Source organism: Cervus canadensis, chromosome 5, assembly GCF_019320065.1.
Source record: "Cervus canadensis isolate Bull #8, Minnesota chromosome 5, ASM1932006v1, whole genome shotgun sequence".
NCBI classification, from domain to species: Eukaryota; Metazoa; Chordata; class Mammalia; order Artiodactyla; family Cervidae; genus Cervus; species Cervus canadensis.
In genome coordinates, this window is record NC_057390.1 from 2,886,938 (window position 1) to 2,914,391 (window position 27,454).

Consider the following 27,454-nt stretch of genomic DNA (forward strand, 5'->3'; position numbering starts at 1 on the left):
TAATGTCGTTTGCTTTTTTTTTCGGCCTTGCCCTGCCAGGCTTGCAGCATCTTCACTTCCCCGCCAGGGCTAGAACCCGGGTGCCTGGCAGTGGAAGTGCTGAGTCCGAACCAGTGGAGTGCCAGAGAAATTCCCCTCTCAGTGTTTTACACAGAGGACTGGGGAGCACAGTTTGTTTTTCCAGCATGATGGAGGGGGAAACTGAGGTGCTGACCAGTTTTGAGAAGGGTCTGGGTTGTGATGAGGAGCGTGCCCGGGAGCCTCACCTCTTAGCCCGGCTGCAGCCGGGGGACAGGATTACCCACCAGGCGGCGTGGGGCTGGCGTCTGGGTCTGGTTACACAGAGCATGTCTGCCCCATCTTGTGTTTTTCCAAAACAAAGGGGACACCTGAGAAGACGGGAAAAGAACAGACGGGGGCCCAGGATGGGGAAATCTGGGGAAGGAAATAACTGAGGGTGGCAGAGGAGTCTCGGGAAACCATGCAAACAGCAAGGGTCCTGACGGGGCGGGGGGACCCCCCGTGCTTCTGGGGCCATGACTGCATGGCGAGCTGTCAGGCCTCACCCTTCTGCCCTGAGCTGCTGGCGTGGGGAGGAGCCCTGCTTTGAGCTCACTGTCATCTTAGGAGATCATCTGGACCCATGGGACCCTAGATCCCTGGACAACAAGGAGTTGATATATTTCGTGTGATTTCAGGGCCTCTGGTGGGAGGTGCTGGACTTCACCCCTGTCCTGTGCTCCTGGCATTCTGGGGAAGTTGGTTTGGGGTAGGATTCTCCCTGGAGAACAGAGAAGACTGGCATGCTGAAGTCCATGGAGTCACAGAGTCCGACACGACTCAGTGACTGAAAAACAGCAACCTAATACTCTCTCTGAGTCTGGTGAACGCCTCTTTGCTCTCTTTCCAGATAATGTCCTAAAGGCAACTAATAAGGATTCCAGATAAATGAAACCGTTAACTTCATGTCCATTCTGCTAACAACCAAATCCAGGCAAAGAACATTTCGGATGGCATTTGAAGTCATGACTCTAGATAGAAATTTCTTCGGTCGGCCCACCCTCCTCCTCCTCCTTTTTAAAAAGGACATCATATTTTAATCTGCCAGGAACAGAATGCTCCAAAACAAAGATGCTCCTCCAAGCCAAGTTGCTGTCTCTTTGAGTATATCCAGGCAATTTACAAATTGTATACTTTTTCTCCCCCCCCGCCCCCCGCCACCAAATCATTTAAGTTCAGAGGAGAAAGCAGCTTTGTTCCTGTTTGTGAAGCTGACCGTTCTAAAACAGACCTTTATTTGTACATACAAACACGTGTGTACCCCAGGGCTGCTGGCACACGCCACTTCTGCCCCACGTGCTCAGTCACACAGCCACGTTCATGGGCTGACCCCGGCGATGCCTGTGTGGTTCATGTACAGCCCCTCAAATGCAGACAATAGCCAAGCCAGCCATGTCTGGAGGACCTCACAGATTGGCAGGGCCTGGCCGGAGGCCACGTGGAAGGAGGCCGGCGCTCCAGGGACTCTAAGACGACGCTGGCTCTGGCATTCTGCTCAGGGGGCACCCGCCAGCTTCTCTGTAGGGGAATGGATTCTACAAGCCCCTGTCAGCTCAGATCAACACATTTCCAACTGCTGCTCAGAGGGAGAGACGCGTCTCGGTTGACGATGTCTCCCTTCTGCCACACACTTGGCAGTGCAGTTTCTGCCAGAGGAAGGATCGGTCTGCCTCGGGGTTCACTGCTGCGGAGTTAGGCTTGGTGTGTAGGACAAGGGGTCAGAGGTAGGCAGCAAAGGGCATGGTCCAGCTAGGCCTGCAAGCGAATGGCTGTCGAAGAATTCAGCTAGATGAGATGCAAGGAATCTCCTGTGAGTGTGCTCAGGCAAAGGGCACTGCTGCCTTGCCTCGGCTGGACCGCAAGCCCTGCCGCCCTTCAGGGGAAGGACAGAGAGATGGCAGGAGGGACCTCCTGCTTGGTGGAAGCGCAGGGAGGGGCCTGGCAGGCAGAGACCACCCTGATCTGAGGGAGGAGGACCGTCTGCAAGTAGGGAGGCCCCGGGGCGGGGGGAGAAGGTGAGCGGGTTACGGAGTCCACTGCGGTTAGATTTATAAAAACCCCTGGCAGGTTCGCAAACCGAGAACGCTGACACTGGGTCCGAGCCGGTGCCTGTGCCTGTGGCAAAGCCAGCGCCCAGGTTGGAAGTTATCCTGAGAATGTCAGAATGCCAAGGGGCGAGCAGGGAGGGGCAGGGCCTCCTCACGGAGGCAGATGCCGCTCGGGCCCAGCTGGGCGTGAAGTCGCAGCTGCCAGTCCTGATGACCCAGGGAGGGGAGTCCCCACCCCAACGAGGAGAGGCCACGGTCAGAGTGCGCTAACCCCCGGCCGTGGTGGCAAGGACACGGGGCAATAGGAAAAGAAGGAAGGAAGACAGGGTACAGGGTGGGGGGATCAGCAAGAAGGGGGAGTCACACAGAACAAAGGCCCCAGCCTCGGTCAGCATGCTGGGCTCCTGGCAGAACTCTGATCTTCTGCTTGGACTGTGTGTTCCTGATAAGGCCCAAGTCAGGATCGCCCAGCCCCCATCTCTGGTCTAGTTTACGGGCAGCAGTCCCAGGGGGCAAAGTCTCTAAATGCCTCGGGAATCCCAAGTGATGGCAGAAAGATAAACACCGAGTGTCGTTATTTATAAGGTATCAGCTTCTGCGCCTTTGCCAGGCTACTAAGATGAAAGCTTAAGTGAAACGCTGAGGGAGAATAGCCAATAATGGTCCCAGTGCTCTTCTCTTTCCTTCCTTTGTTTAAAAATCAGTGAGCAGAGGGCTTCCCTAGTGGTCCAATGGCTAAAAATCCACCTGCCAATGCGGGGACACAGATTCAATCGCTGATCCAGAAGATGCCATGTGGCACAGAGCAACTAAGCCCGGGCACCGTAACTGCTGAGTCCGTGAGCCCGAGAGCCCCGTGCTGCCCAGCAGGAGAGGCCACTGCAGACAGAGCCTGAGCACGGCCCCTGGAGAAAGCCTGAGTGCGGCAGCAAAGACCCAGCACAGCCAAACATAAATACATAATTTTGTAAAAAAGATTAAAAAAAAAAAGTCAATGAGAGCCACTCTGGTCCAAAGCCCAGGGATCCCAGCAGCTGCCTGGAGGGCCACTCCCACTTGCTCTGGACTTGGGGGGCAGGCGCAGGCAGCGGGGCGGCTGAATGCTGCCCCTGCTCCTGGATTTATTTCACCCGGTCTTCCCCTGCCTGCCAGGAAGACGAGGAGGAGGTCTTGGCAAAACAGGAGCTGGGGCCTGGGCCTCAGGGAGGTCTGATGCCTGAGCACCATTTACATCACTGAACTCGGACCCATCCCGCCCCCGCCTGCTGAAGCCATTGCCAAGGAAGGTCCCCACTGGCCTCTCCGGCATCCTGAGAACAAACCGCAAACGGCAGGTGCACCCAGAGGACAAAGGTGGTCCTGACACCCCCACACACACTGGGGGGAGGGTGGGGAACAAGGAGGACCCAGGGTGCTTCCGAGGGCGAGCTCCAACCCCGAGGCCCTGGTTCCTGTCTTAGAGCTGCCCTGGGGCATAGGCCCTGTCACGAGGCTTGGATTTCCCGCTGAACTGCTGTCAGGGGAGGAAAGAGCTCAGCCTCCCCCCTCCCCCGCACCGTACCAGCTTCTGTCACAGCAGCATGTGACTTTGGTCCCAGGGAAGCGACCTGAGGTCATACGTCCAGCAGGGTGACAAATGAAAGAGGATGGTCCAGGCCACCTCTGGTCCTATAGCTGCAGTTCAGGGAGGGGTTCAGTTCAGTTCAGTTCAGTCGCTCAGTCGTGTCCGACCCTTTGCAACCCCATGAACCGCAGCAGCACGCCAGGCCTCCCTGTCCATCACCAACTCCCGGAGTCCACCCAAACTCATTTCCATTGAGTCGGTGATGCCATCCAACCGTCTCATCCTCTGTCGTCCCCTTCTTCTCCTGCCCTCAATCTTTCCCAGCATCAGTGTCTTTTCCAATGAGTCAGCTCTTCACATCAGGTGGCCAAAGTACTGGAGTCTCAGTTTCAACATCTGTCCTCCCAATGAACACCCAGGACTGATCTCCTTTAGGATGGACTGGTTGGATCTCCTTGCAGTCCAAGGGACTCTCAAGAGGCTTCTCCAACATCACAGTTCAAAAGCATCAATTCTTTGGCGCTTAGCTTTCTTACATTCCAACTCTCACATTCATACATGATCACTGGAAAAACCACAGCCTTGACTAGACGGACCTTTGTTGACAAAGTAATGTCTCTGCTTTTTAATACACTGTCTAGGTTGGTCATAACTTTCCTTCCAAGGAGTAAGTGTCTTTTAATTTCACGGCTGCAATCACCATCTGCAGTGATTTTGGAGCCCAAAAAATAAAGTCAGCCACTGTTTCCACTGTTTCCCCATCTATCCGCCATGAAGTGATGGGACCAGATGCCACAATCTTAGTTTTCTGAATGTTGAGCTTTAAGCCAACTTTTTCACTCTCCTCTTTCACATTCATCAAGAAGTTCTTTAGTTCTTCACTTTCTGCCAGAAGGGTGGTGTCATATATCAGAGGTTATTGATATTTCTCCCGGCAATCTTGATTTCAGCTTGTGCTTCCTCCAGCCCAGTGTTTCTCATGATGTACTCTGCATGTAAGTTAAATAAGCAGGGTGACAATATACAGCCTTGATGTACTCCTCTACTCAGGCAGGAGAGGCGCATGTAAACCTGTGTAGGTCCAACCCGGGAGGACCAGCCTGGGTCAGACACCGAGACTGCCCGTTCTTGCTCTGAGATGAACTGCTGGCTCAACCTGTGCCAACATTTCCCACTTTGTACAGTGGAAAGATGACTCTTCACCAGACAGCAAGCAGAGGTGAATCTACTTCAAGAAGTGATTTTTTACTTTTGTATACTTTTCGTTCGTTCAGCGTTGTGTCCAACTCGTTGCAACCCCATGGCCTCTAGCCCATTAGGCCCGTCTATCCATGGGATTTCCCAGGCAAGAACATTGGAGTGGGTAGCCATTTCCTTCTCCAGGGGAACTTCCAGGGATTGAACCTGCATCCCCTGCATTGGTAGGCAGATTCTTTACCACTGAGCCACCATGCAAGCCCAAGAAGTGATTTTTAAAAACTGTATTCATTCTCCCCCCAAACCACTAATGATTACAAAAAGTGTAAAAATACAGAGGAGTCTAATGAGGAGACTGAAAGTCACCTGAAATCTCACAAAGTGAGATTCACTTTCTGAAAGGTGAGAAACTGAACCGCATTGCTCTTTGAGAGATGCAGTAACCTTTTCCTCTCCCTCTGTCCTTGCATTTCTGGCTGCCCACAGCGCACTAATTATTGAACGGCTAGTAATTCCCACTCTCTGTCTCGACTTGAGGTCTTTGGCACAAACAGGAAATAAAGGATGACCCACAGGCTAAAGGGTGACCTTCAGGAAGTGGCCCTTCCCCAGCGCCTGGCAGGCGTCCCCTGACCTGGCCTCGGGCAGGGCATGGACATTCCTGGCCCCAGGCCCCATCTCCGCTCTGCTTCGTTAGCAAACTTGAGGGAGGAGGGTCTGGACTCTCCGCTCCAGGAGGCTGGCCGGCCACCTAGCCCCATTTGGCACAGCTGCTCTGATCCCAGGCCACCACACCACGGGCCATCTCCTCTGTCACACACTGTCTGCCTGCCATCCAGCCTGGGACAGAACACCTGCTGTTGGCCCCAAATCCCGAGGAGAAACAGCTCAGGAAGCCACCTGCCTCTCCCCTGCTATGTCCTCCCGGTCCAGTCGCTTCTCTGTCCCTGTGCCTCCACTACCTGTCGTCGTTCCCTTCATTTCTTCCCCTGCCCCCCTTTCATCATTTCTTTATGAGATACATTTGCTTTTTAAAAAATATTTATTCGTTTGGCTGCCCTAGGCTTTAGTTGTGGCATGCAGGATCTTTAGTTGCAACATGTGGGATCCAGCTCCCTGACCGGGGAACAAACCCAAGGCCCCCTGCATTGAGAGCTTGGAGTCTTAGCCACTGGACCACCAGGGAAGTCCCTAGATGTATTTTCAATTTGGCAATGGGAAATTTTACCAATGTCCATACCCTAAGACCCAGTCATCTCACATCACATCCAGAGATCTATTCCAGGACCGCTAACAAACGTTTTTGTGTAAGGACACTCTCCACCACACTGTTTACTATGGGGGGGAAGTTGGAAACCACCTGCATGTCGAGAAAAATGAAGAAAATGGATAAATATGTCAGGCATCAATGACATGTGAGGTATAATCTCAACATTACTTGGTCTAATTGCAACATTTGGGCCTTATATTTAGATTCTTATTTCAACAATGTATTTAAAAAAAGCCACTTAGAAGCAATCACAGAAATCTGAATGCTGATCGATATTTATGATATTAAGACGTGCCTATATTCTTTAAGCGTAATAATGTATTGAAGTTATGTCTAAAGATAGTATTTTAGAAACCCAGATTGAAGGACTTAAAGAATTAAATTCTATGTGTCTGGGACTTGCTTAAAAATGATCTTGAGGGGACAGTGTGAGTGGGTAGGCATACAGAAGAAGCAAGACCGGCTCCGAGTCAGTAACTGGTGCTGACTGGTAGGTACACATAGGTACCCTTTACTTCTATGTGTGTTTGAAACTTTCCATGATAAAAAGCTTTAAAGGAAACACATCAAAGCACCGTTATTTTTCTGTTATAAAATAAGATGGGCTAGCTGGAAAAGAGAACAAGGTTCTTGTGTTCTAATCCTAATGTGTCCTCGACCTCCACGTGCCTTATGGGCTGGTGGGGAGCGGTCAGGTGGTCTCACCTTCATCTCCCAAGTGGCCGGGGCACAGCAGGGCGCCAGCCTGTAGTGGAGAGCTGATGGGCTCAATCCTGCAGGCTTTCTCGCTCTTATCCTTAGACATGTGAACTCACAATCGCAAGAGTTGCATGTTATTGCGGTATAGTTTTCAAAAATCCCCTAAAAAAATCAAACATAGTCAGGGGTTATGTGATAATGACTGTGAACAAGTCCCACCAAGAAGAGGACCAGTGCAGCTGTCCTGACGTTATGCTGACTTGTACTTGTGGCCGGAGACAAACTTTCCAGGAGGAAGAGAGGAGGGGATGATGGGCTCTGGGAAACTGCTGGACAGCCAGGAAAGTGGCCCCAGTGCTGACAGAGACATAACCCCGAAGGCACGTGTGATGAGTCTGACCACGCGACGGGGCCATGGGGAGGAAAAAGCAGCACATGACAGATGTCAAATATCTGCTACAGGGTAAGACTCTGTAAAGGATATACATCCAAGTTAGTGGCGACAACACCACACGCAGACACGTGTGTCCTGCGTGTTTCCCTAAAGGCTGACATACCCACACCGGCAAAACATAGCTTCCGACGGCCTCCTCTGGGGTGGTCCTCGCCACTGGGTTCCTCGAGGGAGGGGCCTGGTCAAGCCGCACGGATGTTTACCTGAGGAACAGCTTTTCCAGGGGGCTCCGTGGCTTCAGCTGTGAACTGTCCAGGAGGCAGGGCACGGGGTGGCGCCTGGGGAGAAACACGGTCTCGCCCGGATGCACTGCTGGGATGACCTGCAGGGGCACGGAGAACCTCTCCACCAGCTTCCTGGCAAATCAAGGGGCAGGGGAGAGCCGGGCATCAGCAGGCGCACCTTGTCTGCAGTCTGGAGGGAGGCCAGGGAAGGCCAGATGGCTGCCCCCGCCCCGCAGCCCCCGCCCGGTGGGAACCAGACCGGGGACACAGCGCCACCTGCTGACGGAGGGAGAGCCCGCCACGTGCAGACAAAGGGGCTCTCTCCTCCCCAACCCACTGCTGGACCCCAACCCCTCTCTCAGGGCCTCGGTGCAGGAGCCGAAAGTCCTGGCCCCAAATCCTGCCCCACTCGTGGGCTCTGCGCCAAGGCCCACTGCGTGCCACGCCTGCAGGTGCCAGGTGCTCAAGCACAGGGCGTGGGCTGCCCATGCTTGGCCAGGACAGTGTAACGCGATCACAGCGAGGCCCTCCAGCGAGTGGACCAGCCCCAGAGCGGCCACACAGCACTGGCAGAGGCGTGGGAGAGAAGCCCCGGTGCGGGCGGCAGGTCGGGGAGGGCCCCAGCACCACCATGAGGGGGCCAGGGCTCTTTCTCTGAGCAGCATCCTCAAGGCCTCCTGAGCAGGAGGACGCCCCAGCGAGTCTGCGAAATGCCGAGGGCCAGGCCTGCCCTGCTCGGAGAGTCATTTAGTGAACCAGAGCGAGGTCCCACGGATAGGGAAGGAACAGGCAGAAGAAGGGGGGACACGTTTCAGCTCTACGGGGATGTGTCTAAGGGAGGAGGTGCAGAGTGTTCCTCACAACGAGGCCAGTCACAGCGCGGTGCAGGATGGAAGGGTCTCCCTTATACAGAACGCGGTGGGTGAACACAGCAAGCCACAGAATAGCAAGAGTGGGTGTGTGTGTGTGATGCAGGTAAACAGACACGCACACATGTTCTTAGACACACACAACAGCCTGCACACATCTGACACAGCCAACCATGGTCCAGGGTCATCCCGAGGACCAACAGGATGGGGGAGGGGAAGGAAGGGGAGACGTTTCCTGTTTACTTCAAACAACAGTGTTTGGCTTGATTCTGCACTAACATAACATACACTCCACAGTAATAATAACAAAATAAAGCAAGCCACAGGCACTGCACCCCTTCTTCTCATCAGAGGAAGGCCAGTACCCAGATTGCCATCTGGGCCCTGAGACAGTAAACACGGAGGGGACACGGCCAGGGGGTCCTGTGAGTCTCTGGGACCCAGCAGCCAGCGCCGGAGGTGGACAAGCTGAGCTGGGGGCCCACCAGCTGCTAGAGGAAACCTGTCACTCTCTGGCCAAGTGACCCAAGGTAAGGAAGGTCATCCTAAGGATGAAACGGCACAACAGATGGGAATGACATCGGAAAACCGGGTGGATTCTGATCTCACAGACTTCGGAAACAGCCTCAGCAAACCACCATAACAAATGTTCTGTTAATTTATTAGCCGTTTGAGTTTTTGAGTCTCTACGGCTTCCTATGTCCGCAAAGAGTTGGACACGACCGAGTGACAGAACAACAACGGCTTCCTAGGCTGCTTTTATAATTTTAGAAAAAGTACAGATTATTAAAAGTCTGTAAGAACCAGATTCATCTGTAAAAAGCTCTTGGCCCATGACCCCAAACCATCGCTCAAAGAGAGTTCTGTGATATTAAATACAATGTATGTGCATTATTAAGAGCTCTGAGATGACTCTAATTGAGGACTTCCTGTGCAGCCCAGAAGTGAGGATAAAGGATGATGCTGTGGTATAAATATCCTCCCCTCCCTGACACTGGCACACACATAAAGGGCTTTTAACTTTAAGGACTAGAGAATGCAGGATGTTGTCTGTTCAAGACACAGGCTACCCTTGGAACACGAGCAGCTGATCGGCTCGGGATGACTGCGGGCCTTTCTCTGCCGGGCAAGGGTGGGCGGTTACGTGACTCCTGGTCACAGGCGACCTGTCCGCCAGATGGAGGCCAGCCCCCCGGCCTGGGCCTCACCCCTTCTGGACCTGCACTCCCGCATGGCCCCTCCCACCCAGCCCTGGCCCCACTCAGGGATGGAAGAGGCTGCCGGGCTTTGTACATCAGTGAGTAATTTTCTTTGAAGCAGAGAACCGAACTGACCCATCAAGATGATTGCACATCAAAACCACCACCTCAAAGTGGCTGTTGTCAGCAGAGGCTGTCTCAGAGTACTACTTGAAAAGGTCACGTGCCCAGAGGACTATCAGCAATTCCGAAGCCTGGAGCACCAGCTGCCCAGGTTAACTCCCTTTCTGTGGGGAATCTTAAAAGCATCCAGGCCACAACTTCCAAAATCCTGGATGCACTCGGGAGGAAGGGAAAGAGCTAGAGAGACTATCCAGGCTACAGAGATGTCTTAAACCATCTACTTCCAAGGCTCTCCGTCCAGTGAGTGGGGACCCTGGGAAGCGAATCCCCAGCCCTGACACAGAGAGAAAACTGCTTCATTACTCATGATGCCAGCAAAGCCTCTGGCCCAAACCTGCTGATTCCATGTGCCAGAGTCACCGTGTGCCCGTCAGGCACCCTTTCCCTGCCTCTGGGCAGCGTGTGGAGACAGGGACCAGCTACAAGGCAGCTGCAGCTTCGTTCCTTAGTCTGACTCTCTGTGACTCCGTGGACTGCAGCCCGCCAGGCCCCTCTGTTCATGGAATTCTCTAGGCAAGAATCCTGGCATGGGTTGCCATTTCCTCCTCCAGGGGATCTTCCCAACCCAGGGGTCGAGCCCGCCTCTCCTGCATTGGAGGTGGATTCTGGACCACTGAGCCACCAGTTAGGAGGCAGAGGTCCCTAATACAGGCCAAGGGTCAGCAGCAGTGGCCTCCTCCTGCCCATTTCAATAAATGAGGCTTTCGCTGCCACACAAGCAAGCTCGCCGTTGCTACCAAGCAGCACAGCCAAGCAGGCGGCAAAGGCCCTCGGAGCTGGAAGGAACTCTTTACAGCTCACACGCTTTACAGACAACCTGCTGAGCCCCGATCTGAGGGGGACCATACGGGGTCGTGAGAGGGGGGCCCCGGGGAGTCTGTGTGTGTGGGTGGACACAGGATGCTGACTCAGTGTGGGCATTCCAACCAGACCGCCCAGCTCAGGCCTGAATGACGTCACCCGGACACACAGAGAAAGCGAAGCCTGGACAGGCAGACAGTCCAGGGCGTGTGGACCAGCCTGCCCCTGGGTCACGTGGGGGCATGCGGTTCCTGAGGGAGGGAGGGGAAGGAGGGCGGGAAGGAAGAAGGGAAAGGAAGGAAGGCAGGCAGGCAGGCAGGCAGACAGGAGGATCTGTCCTGGCTCCACTTTCCCCCTCAGCTGTCGCCCAGTCTCCGTCTCCTCTGAACCTACTCCAGGCAGGCTCCCTGGTCATCCACTGGAGCGGCTCCTGTCAAGGTCACCATGACCTTCAGGCTGCGCCCTCGGCCGTTCTCTCGACACCGCCTTCCCTGGTGATCTCATCTGGTTTTGCGGTTTTAAATGTCACCTACACATGGTGATTCCCAAGCTGGCCTCTCCAGACAAGGAGGTCCTTGTCTTGGTCTCGCCCCAGGGGTCCCACAAGTGAACACTTGTTCCCGTGCCTGCCACCACCCCCGGCCTGCGTCACTCAGCCCTCCCCAATTAGAGTCAACCCCGACAATCCATCTGCTCAGGCCTCAATTCAGGGGGTCCACTCTGATTCCTCTCTTTGTCCCACGGCCTCCATCCAGCTCGTCGCAAACCCTGTCAGTTCTAGCCTGAAAGTCTACCCAGAACGTGCCCCCTCCTCCTCACCCGTCCTCACTCTCTTGGATTACTACCATGGCCCCCTGTACCCCACCAGTCTACCCTGGATGCAGCAGCAGCAGACCCAGCTCAGATGAGTGGCAACCAGTTTCACGCAGCCCCCCAACCTCTACTCCCGACCTCCGCCCCCTCCTCACTGCTCCCATGGCAAGGCCCTCCCAGGGCCACCCCTCACCATCTCCAGGACTCTGCTGAAAACTTATCTGCTCTCGGAGTCCCTGACCCATCGTCCAGCTCTCACAGCACCCCCGACACCGCTGACGCCCACTGTCTCCTTTCCCAGCAGCACTGGTCCCCAGCTTCCTGCACTCACCAGCGCACTGCTGGTTTCCGGCCCTGACCCGGAGCAGCACGCGGGCTAAGACCTCGGTCTGGCTCTGTTCCTGTCGTACCCCAGAGTGTCTGCAGCTTGTTGTTCAGTCGCTAAGTCGTGTCTGACTCTTTGTGACCCCATGGACTGCAGCATGCCAGGCTTCCCTGTCCTTCACTATCTCCACAGAGCCTGATGCAAAGTTGGCACATAATAGATGCTTGTTGGATAGACGAACAAATGGAGAGAAAGACGGATAGACAAACGGATGAATGGAAGACCGGGGGCCCTGAAGATGGATTCAACTGTGGTCCTCAGGCATCTCCATGGTATAGAGGAATCCCGCCCTGGTTCCAGCCAATAGGCCAGGAGATTCCAGCCCAGATGATACCTCTGAGAGAAGCCACTTCCCTTCCCCACACAGGGGAGGACAAAGGTGTCACATGACTGTACTCTCTCATTCAAAAGCAGTGTTCTTTTAGACTGTGGCTTGAGATCTGGTCCGAGTTTGGGCAGACAGTCAGGGAAGAACAGGCCATGTTTTATACCTGTGTGTCCTCAAAGGCCCACACTAGACCCTGACACACAATGAGTGAATAAATATTTCTGGAATTAATGAACAGATGTGGGGTTACGAGGAGGAGGCAGCTTGAGAACCCATCAACAGCACACTGTTGTTGGGTGAAATGGTCCAGGGACTTCCCTGGCGGTCCAGTGACTAAAGCTCCGTGCTCCCAGTGAAGGGGGGCCCAGGTTCAATCCCTGGTCAGGGAACTCGATCCCACGTGTCACAACTAAAGATCCCACGTGCCTGTGTGTGTGCTCAGCTGCGCTCAGTCGTGTCCAACTCTTTCGTGACCTCCTCCGTCCATAGAATTTCCCAGGCAAGCAGACTAGAGTGGGTCACACGACGCAACAAAAATCAAAGATCCCGCAGGTCGCAAGTAAAAGACTCAGCACAGCCAAATAGATAAATATTAAAAAAGAAAGAAGCTGTCCAAAACAAAGGACAGGTCAGCACTGAAACCCTCAGTCTGGAGAGGCAGGTGTGTGAACTGGGCCCTGAGTGGGCAGAGCCTCCCTCCTGAGGCTGCCCGCTCCCCCCACCTTTCCCCACCCCCTACCTGTGCTCAGGTGTGAGCAGCACTTCGTCTTCATTAAGACCCCAGGCTCTGAGATCAGCACAGTCCAGAAGAAGTAGCTTCTCTTGCTCCTGCTCCCTGCAAGGAGGTGAGAGGTGTCAACCAGGGTCGGCCCAGGGCCTGTTCATCCCGCTCCGTCACAGGGCCCCAAGGGCCTCCCGGTGCACGGCCAGGCCTGGGCAAGGGACCAGGGAGCCCAGGGCCCTGTCCCTGCACAGAAGCTCTCAAACTCAGATTCCAGCAACGGGGGTGGGGGTAGGGGAGAGGGCCTGAAGGACGGCAACTTACACCACACAACTTCAGTGTGAAGAGCTGCCTCATTGGAAAAGACCCTGATGCTGGCAAAGATTGAGGGCAGGAGGAGAAGGGGGCAGCAGAGGATGAGATGGTTGGATGGCATCACTACTCAATGGACATGAGTTTGAGTAAACTCTAGGAGTTGGTGATGGACAGGGAAGCCTGGCGTGCAGCGGTCCATTGGGTCACACAGAGTCGGACACGACTGAGCAACTGAACACCACCACACTGGGGCCTGGGCCTTGCCCTTCTGCTCCTCCTGGGCCCAGCTTCCCTGACCAGGAGCAGCCCCTGTGCCCACAGCTCCCCTGGGCCTGCCTCTCCAGCCCCAGGTGACAGCCCCCCAGGGCCTGCTCCTTCCCTCCTACATGTGCTTGCCCCTCAGTCTGTTTCTTCCCGTAGCCCTGAGTGCCTCACCTCCCCTTTCAACCAACCCCACTGCAGGCCCTGTGAGCCGACCATTATTTTGCAGAAATCAGCTCCCTCACCTTCTGCCCTGACCACACACAAACCCCGAGGGACATCAGTCCCAGCTTCGACCTTCTGCGTTCTCATTCCCTCCGGCTGCTGAGGGAGCCCTGGGCGCCCTACCCCTCCAGCCATCGCCCTGCCCGCTGTGGGCTCACCCTGGCTTTGCCCACAGGTCCTCGGTTCTCAAAGGTTTTGTCTCCTGCCCAGCTGCCGTCTTGGACTGGGCTAGCTGGATGATTTCTAGCCGAAGGTGGACAGCCCTTGGACCTCAGGTGCCCAATTCTGAATTCCTCGTCCCAGCACAGGCCCCAGCCACCCAGGGCGACAGGTCCCACGGGAGCCAGCTTACCACCACTCTCTTCCTCCCTCTCACACTTCCTGTCCATTCTCCACAGTGCCGCCTGGGCAGTCTCTCTTAAATACATGGGAAAATACATCCTGACCTTCTTGAAATCCATCCGTGACTTGACCTTGTCTTCACGAGGCCCTGGTTCACATCTTGGTTGCAGCTCCTGCTCTGGCCTGCCCTCACACTCTGACACAGTATTCCAGTCCCAGCATCGTCTGTCCTACATGCCTTTAAACCTGTGGTCGCTCTCATTGCCCTCCCAAATCTAATCCTGCACGGTCCAAGGACAAGGATCCCCCTGAGGATCCTGTCCTAACCGTCAGGCTGAGTTAGATGCCCCTTTTCTGGCCCCCTCTGTGTGTGTGCTCAGTCACTCAGCTGTGTCCCGACTCCTGGAGGTCCCCTCTGTCCATGGGATTCTCCAGGCAAGAATACTGGGGTGGGTTGCCATTTCCTATTCCAGGAGATCTTCCCAACCCAGGGATTGAACCTGCGTCTCTTGCGTCTCCTGCATTGACAGGTAGATTCTTTACCACCAGCGCCACCTGGGCTGTGAAATACTAGAATCACTGCGTTCAGTTTCCAGGGGAAAATAGGATAATGCATGCCACACATGTGTTTAACCCTCTCCAGTGGGGCAAGAACATGGGGCTGGGAAAAACAGAGGCCAGTGAGATGTTATTCCAATAAGAACCCGAGCATCCGACAACAGCACTGCCTGTTTCTACGTGTACCTTCCACAAAGGCAGTGTGCAGGCACTGAGCAAAAACAACGTGAGAGATGGGAAGAGGACACAGACAATAAGCCTGTGGACAATGCGCTCCCGTCAGACAAAGCGCAGGTCCAGGGTGAAGTCCACCTGTGCCCTGGCCACCCCAGTCCTCACGGACAATGGAGGAGTGGGATTCTAGTGTCTTCACTGCAGACAGGACCTCAGTGCAAGCCGACCACGTCACCTGCTTCCCAGGGGAGAAAGAGCACTTGTACTGGTTTCCACCACCCTCTGTGCCTTCCTAAGGGATTCTGGTTCTGATCCCATGTGACTTTCGCTTTAAGAAATCAACTTCAGGCTTCCCTGGCGGCTCGGTGATAAAGAATCCATCTGCCAATACCGGGCACATGGGTTCGATCCCTGGCCCAGGAAGACCCCACATGCTGCAGGACAATTAAGCCCGTGTGCCACAACTACTGAGCCTGCGCTCTGGAGCCCGGGAGCCCCAGCTCCTGAAGCCCGAGTGCCCTGGGGCCCGTGCTCTGCAACAAGAGAGGCCACCGCAGTGAGAGGCTGGCTCACCGAAACGCGAGAGGAGCCCCTGCTCACCTCAACTAGAGAAAGCCCGTGAGCAGCAGTGAAGACCCAGCACAGCCACAACTAAACAAACCTTTTTTAAAAGAAAGGAAAAAAGAAACCTACTTCTACGTGAGACAGGCTCACTGTAATGCCAGAGGGAGGGCGGCTGAACTAGACCAAGTACTACAGGAAAATGCTCAGGGGCTGGCCTGGGACAGGGTGAGAGGAAAGGCCAGCTCCGTACGCATGCCCCTGACCCCCGGCACTGTCAAAGCCAGTGTCGGGCTGCACATCTCGGCGTCAAGGCCGTCTATTCCCCCCACTTCCCTCGAACCCTTGCATGGGAGCTGAATGAGCCCCAGACTGGCATGAATCGGGCAGAACAGTGCTCAGGTGAAGAGAGGACCAGCAGCGAGGTCTCTGTACGCAGTCCGGTCTGGCGCTCTCTGCCTCGGAGAAGCTGTCCTCTGACCCCCTACCATTCCAAGCGCTGGTTATTCACCAGGGCACACGGGGCACTCACTTGCGAGGCACGCTGAGGCAGGGAGGGGAGTAGGCTGCTTTATCCTGGGAGGAATTTGCTCTGAGTCCGAGTACGAATGGTGTAATATTACCGCTAACCTCAAAGAAATGAAGACCCTCCCCGCTCACCTCTTCTCCCGCAGTAAGTAATCCAAGCTGTTGACATAGCACCCTGAGCTCCCAGAGGCGAGCTGGCGAAACCATACGGGAATGGGCGTCAAAGACAAAGACAGAGGGAGAAAAAAAGACTGATCAATGTTAAGCCCTCTATTTAGCTTACTTCTCTGAAAAGGCAGTACATTAGCTCGATTAAAACCGTCGGAAAGCATAAGGGCGCACAGCACGAGGACTTCGCCTCACCTGCACCCCTGGCCCCCGGGGCCCTCCCCACAGGTGACCTCAGGTGTCCGCTGCTGGAGACCCAGTTTACAAGGAGAAGCAATCAGGAATGCATCAGACACTCCTTCAACACAAATGCTATTCTGTACTGAGCTCTGATTTTCAATTAACAGTATGTCTTCAGGGTCATTCCATAGCAATACTAAAGAGATAATTAAAAAAAAAAGACACCACTTCCATGGTATTCTGAAGTATGATAATGACGTAATTTACTAGTTCCCTAGTGATAGGCATTTTGGTTATTGGCAATCTTGGGCTGTTACAAATAAATAGGTCCTATTCTTAGAATACATTTCCTGGATCTACTGGCACTCAAACATCCCCAAAGTCTTCCCAGCAACCACGTTTTTTTCTCAGTTTGAAGTTCATCACTGAAGTTTCCACTTTGGAATTCCCAAGTCGCTGGACCACAGTTAGCCTGAGGCTTTGTGCCTGACCTAGCCCAGATCCACGACCTCAACCTTGGCTGCGAAAGCCCTGAGGGGCCCCGCACCAAGCATTTCTGTTAGGAGTTCGGGGCAGAAATAAAAGGGGAGACAGCCCAGCCTCGGGGGCCCAAGCTCCCAGTCACGAGGGCCCAGGGGCTGGGGAGAGGTCAGAGGGTGTGGAGAACAAGCCGTGGTCAAGGGGAGGGGCCCGAAGGAGGGTAGTTGGGGTGTGGCTGAAGAGGAGTGGCCACGAGGGGATGGCCTGGCGATGACTCTGGAGAAGTGGCCAGAGGGGGTGGCAAGGAGGGGAGGCCCCTGGCTTACCGAGGTGTGGGCACCCATCCCAGGAGTTGCAGCCTCTGGGCTGGTCCCTGCCATGGTCCAGAATGGCTCCTCCAGTGAGGCCAGGCCTCCTAGTCGATCCAGGTCCTGGGGTTCCTGCTCTAACACCTCGGGGTGCTGGTGAGCCAGCCTCCTCAGGCCCCGAGGCCTTGGGGCTAGGTCCCCCGTGTTGGCCTTTGGGACCCTCAGGTTCAGGAACTCCACAGGCGGCGGGCTCCAGTCATTGGGGAACGTGTTCCCAGCGGCCTGCATCTTGGGCTTTTTTGACGACTTGGGGGCTGGAGCAGAGGTGGGACTGCAGAGGCGCCGGGTGGGGTGTGGAAGCCCCTGGTACAGGGGATGGTCAAAGCAGCTGCCCTTCAGGCTGGGCAGGAGGATGGGCCCGGCGGCGGCGGCCTGGACGTCTGTGGATGGGACAGAGAGCTGCGGTGTCCCCAGTGGCCCACCACCTTCCCAGCCCCCGGGCCACTCCACCGAGGAGTGGGCAGCAAGGAAGGGGAGACTATCAACTGGGTTCCCCACTCCCTCGTGGCCCCAAACCTCAGAAGTGAGAGATACCTACCTTCTCTCCAAGGAAGGTCTAGCACCGCCTTCTCGGGTCCGGCCATCGGCAAGCCACTGGGAGTTTTATCCTGGAAGGAACCACCTGTCAGGTGAGGCTAGCCTTCAAAAGGGCTGAGCGCTTGAGAGGAAGGCCCTGGGCCCCCGTGTGCCCGGGAAGGAACTGCCTCCTCCAGCTCCATGCCAGGGACCTGGCACGTGCTCCACGAACATCAAGTTGCTCAGGTCAAGGAAGCTCCACCCGACCTCTCATTTCAAGGACACGATGCCAAGTGTACGGACATCAACATTTTTAAAACCTGTATGAAATGAAAACCAGCACAGCCCCGAGGAAAGGCCATTTTCTAAAACGATATACTGGGACTTTCCTGATGGCACCAGTGGTTAAGACTCTGTGTTTCCGATGCGGGGGGGGGGGGGGGGCGTGGGCTTGATCCCCGGTCAGGGAACTAAGATCCCATACGCCATGCAAAATGGCCAAAAAAAACCCATGAAACGACATCCTGTGCATTTTGCTTGCTTGGTGTCACCCCTGTGAGGCTGTTTGTTAAGAGCGGGCTGGACAGGGCTGTCTGGTCCTGCCATCTCCCCAGCATCAGCACAGACCTGGCACATGGAAGGCCAGGTGCATTTCTGTTGGATGAATGAACGAATGATTTCAAGAGACCCCCGGGCTCCAATAAGCCTCCTCCTGTGTTAGCAGCTGCCTGTCCTCAGCTAAGGTGGACCTAGCCACATACACAGACATCTCTCATCACGGCAGGCCTGGACTCAGACAACCTGAAACACAGATGAAAGGCTAATGTCTGAATGACTAATGATCAAAGGAAATGACAGTTTACAAAAAAAGCTCACTCACTCACTCAGCAAGGGTTCAAACTCAACAATAATAAAAGAAACCCAAATCAATATGACTATGAAGTATCATTCAATAATAAGAAAACAATCAAAAACTTAAAAATTTGTAACAACAAATGCTGGCATGGCTATGAAGACATGCATGACTGTGAGCACTGTCTAACTGGAGTATTCTTTCTAGAGTAATCGAACAATACAAAAATCACTGCGAGATGTTCAAATCGGGCAGTCAGGAACCCTGGAAATCTGTCCCTCCACAAATGCAATATTTAAGCTGGAAAACCCATCAGGACCAACACTTAACGGAACTCTTGAAATCTAACAAAAAACTAACAATGATGAGGGGAGTGTTTAAAGAAGCAGGATCTGCTAGATGTCAGTAAGTCTGTGATCTGCCTTTTGATCTGACCTTCCCAACACCCCCAGCTCCCAGCTCAGGGGCAGTGGTGGGGGCGGCATTAGTGGTGTGGCTTGCTGGTGCCAGCGAGGCAACACAAACTTTGTTCTTGAAGAACGGTGGTTGTGTGTTTTGACCTGTTTTGCAGCTCCCCAAAGAATCAACCCAGGGTCCTGCTTTTGTTGCACACCCACTCCCCCACTGGAACTGTCTTAGGGCTGGAGTGTCCTGGGTGGCATCTGTTGAAGCCATGTAAAGATAAATCTACCAGTCTCAGCCATCGGGGCAGGGAACCGACAGGCGGCACAAGCAGCCAGAGAGACTGAGCGGCCGGAAAATGAAGGGCTGGGTAGGAGATGACGAAGAGAGAAAGAAGTTTTAAAAGCTCCCATGGGACTTCCTGGGTGGTCCAGTGGTTAAGATGCCTCACTTCCAACGCAGGGGGCATGGGTTCGATCTCCAGTGTTGGAACTAACATCCCACATGCCAGTGTCACATGGCCAAAAAAAAAAAAAAGGATTAACAACTAAAATATAAGTTAACAAAAAAAAAAAAAAAGAGAGAGAGCAAGAGAGAGAAAATGAGAAAATTCCAAACAGAAAAATATTCCAAATTTCCAAAATAAATAAAATAGTCCCCATGTAAAGCAGAGTGTCTAGAAAGCCACATGCACACCCAGGACTAAGACATGCCAATGAAAGACTTGAGAAACCCATAAGCTTTCATCTCTGTTCATTGTTGTTATTGTTGTTTGGTCAACAACAACAAAAGAATTGTGTCCAACTCTTTTGCAGCCCCATGGACTATAGCCCACTAGGCTCCTCTAACCGTGGGATTTTCCTGGCAAGAATACTGGAGTGGGTTGCCATTCCCTTCAGGAGATCTTCCCGACCCAGGGAAGACCACTGAGACTGCTCATTAGGTTCCACATAATCAGGGAGTGAAGGGTGAGGCAGAGTTACTAAAGGCCTGGCTAAGTGTTGAAGGGAGATTCCAACTCAGAACCAATCTGCAGAGCAGAGTTTCATCATTGTTTGGGCTCTAGGCATTTCAGGAAATCTATAAAATCGCCAGCTGGCCATAAAGCTAAAGGAACAGTGACTTTGGTGACCACATACAACAAAATAATTGTCTTTTGGGCTTCACTGGTGGCTCAGATGGTAAAGAATCTGCCTACAGTGCAGGAGACCTGGGTTCAGTTCCTGGATTGGGAAAATCCCCTAGAGAAGGGAAAGGTTACCACTCCAGTATTCTTGCCTGGAGAATTCCATGGACTGTATAGTCCACAGGGTCGCAAAGAATCGGACGTGACTGCGCAACTTTCACTTACAAAAATAGTTTTGAAAAGTCATTACATGAACACTACCACTCACAGCCAATGGCAACAGCCGACTCTTATTTCCAGAGTTACTGCATTATAATATCTAACGACAAGAAAACTGCCCCAAACCAAGCAAATGCTTTGGTGCTCAGAAGTCCATGGAGATGATAAGATAAAATATAAAAAGAATCAGAAACTGCTGATACAAGGAGACCAATTCCACTTAAAAAGCTGTGTGCAATGAGGGGCTGGGGGGTGAGGGGGTGGGAGGGGGAGGCTATGTTCTCCCTTCCAAATCGGTTTCTTTTCTGAGCACAAGTGCTGTCTGTGTCTTCCTAACAATGCAGAGCTCACTAAGTTTAGGCGACACAGCACAGCCTTTGTTCCAGTCCAGAGTCACTGGCTTCTGCCATTCCACTTTCAAGATCATGACAAGCAGCTCACTCTGGTCCCTGACAGCTCAGCAGTTCAGGGCTCTGGATGGGAAGATGATGCGGATGCCAAGGGGTGCGCCATCCTGATGAGTGAGGAAACGGCACTTTCATCCCCACACTGAGGTGGGGTGGGGTGGGGGGTCCTTGCTCTTCCTGCATCACCTGAGTGCACAGAGGAAATCTTATCTCCATACTCCAGGGCCAAGCCCAGAAGGAAGCTCAGAAAACTAGGTGGACTTCCCTGGTGGTCCTGTGGTTGAGAATCTCCCTTCCAATGCACGGGACGTGGGTTCGATCCCTGTTCAGGGAGCTAAGATTCCCACATGCCTCAGGGCAACTAAGCCCACAGGTTGCAATGAGAGAGTCCACACATCACAACTGGAGAATGAGTGCCACAGTCGCTGAGCCCGCGTGCACCAAGAGAAGCCACACACCACAACAAAGACGCAGTGCAGCCAAAAGAAAAAAACAACCTAGGTGGTCGATGCTATTGTACATTTATGTGTCAGCTTGGGCGGCCTTAACAAAATACCATAGGCTGGGGGGTTGCTTAAACCACAGATTTATTTCTCATGGCTCTGGAGGCTGGAAGTGGCAGATTCAGGTGCTGGCAAGGCAGGTTGCATTCCGAGGGCTTTTCTTGAGCTTTGTGGCGGGATTGCCATCTCTCTTGACCTCTCTTTTATGGACTCATGGGACAGGGAGTGGGAGAGAAAGTGAACCTAAGTGTGGGCTCTGGTCTCTTCCTTTGCTAAGGTCACTAATTGCAGCATGGGGTCCTACCCTCATGACCTAATCTAACCTTAGTTTCCTCCCAAAGGCCCCATTTCCAAATAACACCACATTGGGGGTGAAGGCTTCAATGCAAGCTTTTGGGGGGGAGACGGGCACAGTTCAGTCCTTTGTGATATGCAATATATCAAACACTGCATATCATACTGTGTACACACTAGGCACAAATCAAATGAATCAACTTGAACGGACAATATACATGCAGACAAGGGAACCACAGTGGGAATACAGCTTGATGGACTTTCACCAAGTAAACACATCCAGGTAACCATGTGGTCGCTGTTGTTTAGTTGCTTAAGTCATGTCCGACTCTTTCAAGACCCTATGGCCTACAGCCCACCAGGCTCCTGTGTCCATGGGATTTCCCAGGCGAGAATACCAGGGAATTCTTTCTCCAGGGGATCTTGCCGACCCAGGGATCAAACCTATGTCTCCTGCATTGGCAGGCGGATTCTTTACCAGTGAGCCACCAGGCACGCCAGGGTAACCACGACGCAAGTACAAAAAATAGCATATGCCAGCACCCCAGAGTCCTCCTCACACTCCCTCCCAGTCAGGACGCCATCCTCTGCTCAACACCACAGATCTGTCTGCCCGTTTTTTGAATAATGTGCAAATGGATCACACAGTGTGGATTCTTCTGTGTCAGGCTTGTTTTGTTCAGTGCCATGTTTTCATTGCTCTGCGGTGTTTCATTGTGTGAATACAGGCTCATCTCTTCTACTCCAGATGGACATATTCATTGTTTTCGGGTTGTGACCACTATGAATAATGCTTCCATGAACATTGTTACACTTGCATTTTGTATACACCCAGCCACACGCATTTCTGTTGAGAATGCACCTAGGTGTCAAATTGATGGGTCACAGGAATAGTTATGTCCATTTGTGTTAGAAAAGGTCAAACGATTACCAAGAGGTAGAATGGGTGGGACCTCCCTAATGGGCCAGTGGTTGAGAATCCACCTGCCAATGTGGGGGACACATGTTTGATCCCTAGTCTGGGAAGATTCCACACGCCTCAGGGCAACTATGCCTGTGCACCGCAACCACTGAAGCCCACGTGCCTGAAGCCCTTGCTCAGCAACAGGAGCCGCCGTAAGGAGACGCCTGGGGACCGCAACTGGAGAGTAGCCCCTGCTCATCACAACTGAAGAAAGCCCGAGTGCAGCAGTGAAGACCCAGCGCAGCCAAAATTAAATGAATGAGACGAAGAATTCCACATGACCTGCATCCAAATCCCTTCAACGTTAATATTGCATTATGTTTGCTTTATCACTACCTCTAACGTGTGTGTGTACTTATATGATCTTGACACCGTTGAAGAGTACTGACTACTTTGTAGATTCTATACATTTGGGTTTATGTGACACTTTCTCATGACTGGATTCAGATTATATGTCTGGGGCAGGAACATACAGATGCAGTGGTATGTCCTTTTCAGAGTCTCATATCAGAACGCACAGATGTCAATTTGTTCCATTACTGATGTTGCTATTGATAACTTTCATCTCCTGGCGAAGCTGATATCTGTCAGGTATCTCCACCACCATATCACCATTTTCTTTTTGCTGTAATTAATCAACATCTTATGAGAAGATTCTTTGAGACTATGTAAACACCCTCTTTCTCATCATACTTTCACTTCCTAGTTTCAGCATCAATTGATGATTCTCATCTCAATTTTTACGGGGACGGTTGAAAACTAGTGCTTGTTTTTAACGACTTCACATGTTGCAAAGACCTTACAGTAACAACCACTGTGTGTGCAGTGTGCTCAATCCCTTCAGTCTTGTCTGACTCTTTCTGACCCCATGGACTATAGCCTACCAGGCTCCTCTGTCCATGGGATTCTCCAGGCAAAAATACTGGAGTGGATGCACGGGCTCTCCCTGACCCAGGGATCAAACCCAAGTCTCCTGTGTCTCCTGCATTGCAGGCAGATTCTTTTACCATTGAATTACCAGGCAAGCCCACAGTAATAACCAGTACTTCTCACAAATCAAATGGAAACTGGAAGATCATCAGACAGTTCAGTCATTCAGTCATGTCCAACTCTTTGTGACCCCATGGACTGCAGCACACCAGGCTTTCCTGTCCATCACCAACTCCGGGAGGTTACTCAAACCCATGTCCATAAGGTCGGTGATGCCATCCAACCATCTCATCCTCTGTCGTCCCCTTCTCCTCCTGCCATCAATCTTTCCCAGCATCAGGGTCTTTTCCAATGAGTCAGTTCTTCCATCATCAGACACTCACCACCAAAATATCCTCAGAGTCCCCTTCAAAGATTAAAAAACAAAACAGACAAAAAACCCGGCAAACTGGTGGTGGCACCGGAGGTGGCTGCATTCTCAGGCAAAGTGTAAGCCTCCCCTGAAGGCCCGAAAGGCAGCCAAAGAAGACAGAGATCACCTCTCCTCAAAGTCTCCACTTCTGTACAAGCCACCTGTAGACAATCCTGGTGCAAGCTGAGAAAAGACGGTTGGCATGCTCAAAGCATCTCATTCTAGAAGATGCACACAAGGTCACCCAGGACATGGGGTGGGGGCAGGATCAAGGTGGGCAGATCTGGAGGGCCCTGGGGTCAGCTCATGTCTTCTCTGAAGACAAAGAAGAAGATGAACTTTGGCCCATGTTTCCAGGACAGTCTCACTCCTGTCTGTAGCTCTCCCCAGGCTGGGACCTGCTCATCTGCTCAAACACCAAACCCAGCACAGACAACCTGCTACACCAGCTGGAATCCTGCTCTTCTGCGGTTTAACTAGTTAGGCTCTCTGGCGACAAAGTCACCAAACAAGCTGACACAGAAGCAGGTTCTAAAATGTATAAGTGGACTTTCGTTATGTTTTTTAGTCGCTAAGTCATGTCTGACTCTTTCTGCAACCCCACGGACTGTAGCCCACCAGGCTCCTCTGTCTATGCGGTTCTCCAGGCAAGAATACAGGAGTGGGTTGCCATTTCCTTCTCCAGGGGATCTTGCTGACCCAGGGATCCAACCCAATTCTTCTGCATTGGCAGGCGGGTTTTTTTTTTCTCCTTTTACTGCTGCATCACCAGGGAAGCCCGTAAGTGGACTAAGAAGTTCCAAAAGCTTATTCTGAAAGCTGAGGGTTAGAAATAAGAAAGATGAGGGCTGGAGAGGAAGACAGCCTCCAGGTTAGCTCACAAACTCAGCAACCCACAAAGTAGCTGCACGGAGGACTGAGGACTGTGAACGGAGTCTTGGCCCAGAAAATGATTCCTACATGAAGGCTGACCTGGGCGCTGGAAGACAACCTGCCCCAACGTGTCCAGTACAGTTTCACTCAGCAAACCCAATTTAGCATGTCTGATGCATCAGGCCTTGTGTTGAGCCCTCAGACATCAAAGAAGGGGAAAAGAAGGTCTCTGCCCTTGAACTTGCAGCAGTGGGAGGTGACTGCCAAGAGACAAACCCAGGGTCACCAAGACTCCAGCAGATGATGAAGCCTGGGCCCCACTGCCCCAACAGGTGTATTCAGATTGGCTGGCTGTGAGCAGGCTCGTGGGCTAGGGCCACCTGCCCAATGGGCAGCTAAGCCTGGTTGCCGCAGAACACCTGTCACTCAAAGCTAATGCACTGCCAGTGGTTGCACGGCAGTCCAATTTCCCCTATAAAGGAGACACAGCCACCAGCTGTTTCTTCCCTCTCCAACCAACAAAGGAATACATTTTTACGCTTGTACCTGTTGCTCCTGGCTTCTAGCAACCCCCTCCCTCCAGTTCCTTAAAAATACCAGCATCTTCAATGAAGAAGTGAGCCATGGTACAGTCTAACAAGGGGTCATTCGGCCTGAATCTCCAACTCTGAAAACTGCAACTCATCGGAGCCAAGATAATTCTGATTTTAAAAGCCCTGTGGGGACCTCCCTGGTGGTCTGGTGGTTGAGACAAACCAGGGGGCACTGGTTTGATCCCTGGTCTCCCTGGTCAGAGAACTAAGATCTCACGTGTTGCTCGGTGTGCCTAAAAAACAGAAAAGCACCATGACTTTCTGTTAACAAAGAAACATAAAAAGCTGCCAAGTGAATGACGGCACAAAGGAAGTCACCATCCACCATGGGACCCAGCTCAACATCGAGCTGTGAAAATGTGAACAAAGATGCATTCTGGAATCAATTAAAAGGATAATTATGGTTAGTCAACAGGCTCCAAGCACTGCATACTAGGTGTCGAGACAGGAACGCATAGGGGAACAAAAGCGATGATGTCAGGGCCCTGCGCCAGTCAAACAGGGAGACATACTGCCTAAACTTTACTTCTGTTGTCTCCCTCCCAAGCCCCAACCACCCAACATCCAGGGCCTGCTCCTCCTCGTTCTCACACATATTCTTTCCAGGTTAAGAAAACCATCTTAGGGAATTCCCTGGTAGTCCAGTGGCTAAGACTCCAGGTTCCCAAGGCAGGGGCCTTGGGTTCAATCCCTGGTAAGGTAACAAGCTCCCACGTGCCGCAGGTAAGGACACTGCATACTACAACGAATACCAAAGATCCTGCATGCCACAACTAAGACCTGACGTGGCCAAATACTTAAATGTTTTTAAAAGGAAATCATCTTAGAGCATGGGTCCCTGGTCCAGCCATGCTCCCTCCTCCCCAGTCCAGCCCAGGAACTGGGGTTCCATCTTCCAAACACACCCCACTGCAGGGTTAGCGCCTCCCCAAGTCCTTCAAACTCAAGCCCAAAGCTTTTAATGTTCAGCCTCTGTTCCCAGCCTCTCCCACTCTTCAGCATGCTCTCATGTGTGATTTCAGCACATCACCTCACTCTTTTTGTTTTTACTTTCCAGGCTACAAGAAAAATAAAACAATCTGTCTTAAAACGTGACTGCCAGGCCAAATAATTATAGGTACCAAAGTGTTTTGAGCCTTTGGTATATAAAGAGATCCAAGATTAACTCAGAATATAACTGTGCTTCTAATGAAGATCACTTCTTCAAGATGCCATATTCCTAACACTATGCTTTATATCTGTCTTTTTAAACAAATATTTAATAGCTCAGGAATGTTAAGTCAGGGCAGAGGCTGCCATCAGCAAGGACTCAGCTCAAAATGGGAAAGATGAAGCAAGATGAGTTTTATCCACAAAGAAAAGCCAAAGAGTCTCCAGCATCGTAAACCACACATCCATCAAATTGGGAACAGGCTGGGAAGAGAAAGCCTTTCTGGAAAGAAAAACAACAGTGACCCTTTGTGCCCTGGGAAACATGAAAAACAAGCAAACAACAACAAACCATCAAATCAAAACATAAACTAATTCCAAATCAGTCTGAAGAAATTTCCACCCCTAACAGAGCAAACCATGGCTTGGCGACTGCGCCACCCGGGGAGAGGAGGGCCTGGCCCGTCTTGGTCGAGGCAATCCCTGTAAACAGATCAGAGTCAAACGCAAACACACCCGTAAAACAAAGGAATCCATGAAAATACAAGACAGGAGGAGAGCTGACCAACACTGGGCTTGGGAACTACCGTGGTTTCGCGGGGGTTGGGGGTGGGTACTGTGGCTGCCATGCCGCTTGAGGATCCTTAGCCTCAGTTTCCTCACCTGTTAAATGGAGCTGACCAGCCTACCCATGAGTTACAGGGCCGAAGGCCACACAGGGAGCCCACACCATGGAGGCCTGGCAGGGCGGGACTCAGGAGGGCCCGGTTGGTGGCAGGGGACCCGGCCAGCTGTTGGGGAAAGGGAGTGGGTAGAGGCCTCTAGGGTGGTGGGGGTGGAGGACGGGGGACCGGCGGGCCGGGTGGGGCCAGGCGCGGGTCTCCAGGGCCTCCCCACGCCCAACGCTGACCTGGACACAGCAACAGCCCCTCGCTTCAGGCTCCGCGATGGCTGCTCTCGGCGCCCCCTCACCCCGCCACTTGCAACACACATGCGCAGTCCCGCCACGTGCGCGTCACGTGGGCGCCCTCTAGGGTGCGCGCCTGCCCCGGTGGCTCAGCGCTACAGCCTGCTTCGCTCCCGCTGCTCCTACTCAGACCCCGCCCCCTCAGGCAAATCCCGGAGTAAGTCGCTGAATCCGGGCACGACGGCTTCCATTTTACGATTGAGGACACCGAGGCCCAGGGGGAGAGGGCCACTTGCCAAAGGCGCACGGACAGAAGGAGGCGGCTTGAAGA

General features: G+C 52.9%; 1 protein-coding gene across 3 annotated transcripts in view; it reads right to left on the reverse strand.

Annotated features, from left to right (window-relative positions):
• Positions 1 to 27,201, reverse strand: part of FAM178B (family with sequence similarity 178 member B) — a 104,936-nt gene extending 77,735 nt beyond the window's left edge. For 2 of the 3 annotated variants that reach the window (XM_043467830.1, XM_043467832.1), the window contains exons 1-7: positions 27,127 to 27,201; positions 17,514 to 17,583; positions 16,934 to 17,355; positions 15,912 to 15,973; positions 12,834 to 12,929; positions 7,496 to 7,648; positions 267 to 389 (exon numbers count right to left, since the gene is read on the reverse strand). In XM_043467830.1, the coding sequence (XP_043323765.1) occupies positions 267 to 389; positions 7,496 to 7,648; positions 12,834 to 12,929; positions 15,912 to 15,973; positions 16,934 to 17,355; positions 17,514 to 17,559 (902 nt within the window). In that variant the 5' untranslated portion in view covers positions 17,560 to 17,583; positions 27,127 to 27,201. The remainder of the gene's footprint in view (positions 1 to 266; positions 390 to 7,495; positions 7,649 to 12,833; positions 12,930 to 15,911; positions 15,974 to 16,933; positions 17,356 to 17,513; positions 17,584 to 27,126) is intronic. The other variant, XM_043467831.1, reaches the window with a different exon arrangement.
• Between the last annotated feature and the right edge of the window lie 253 nt (positions 27,202 to 27,454).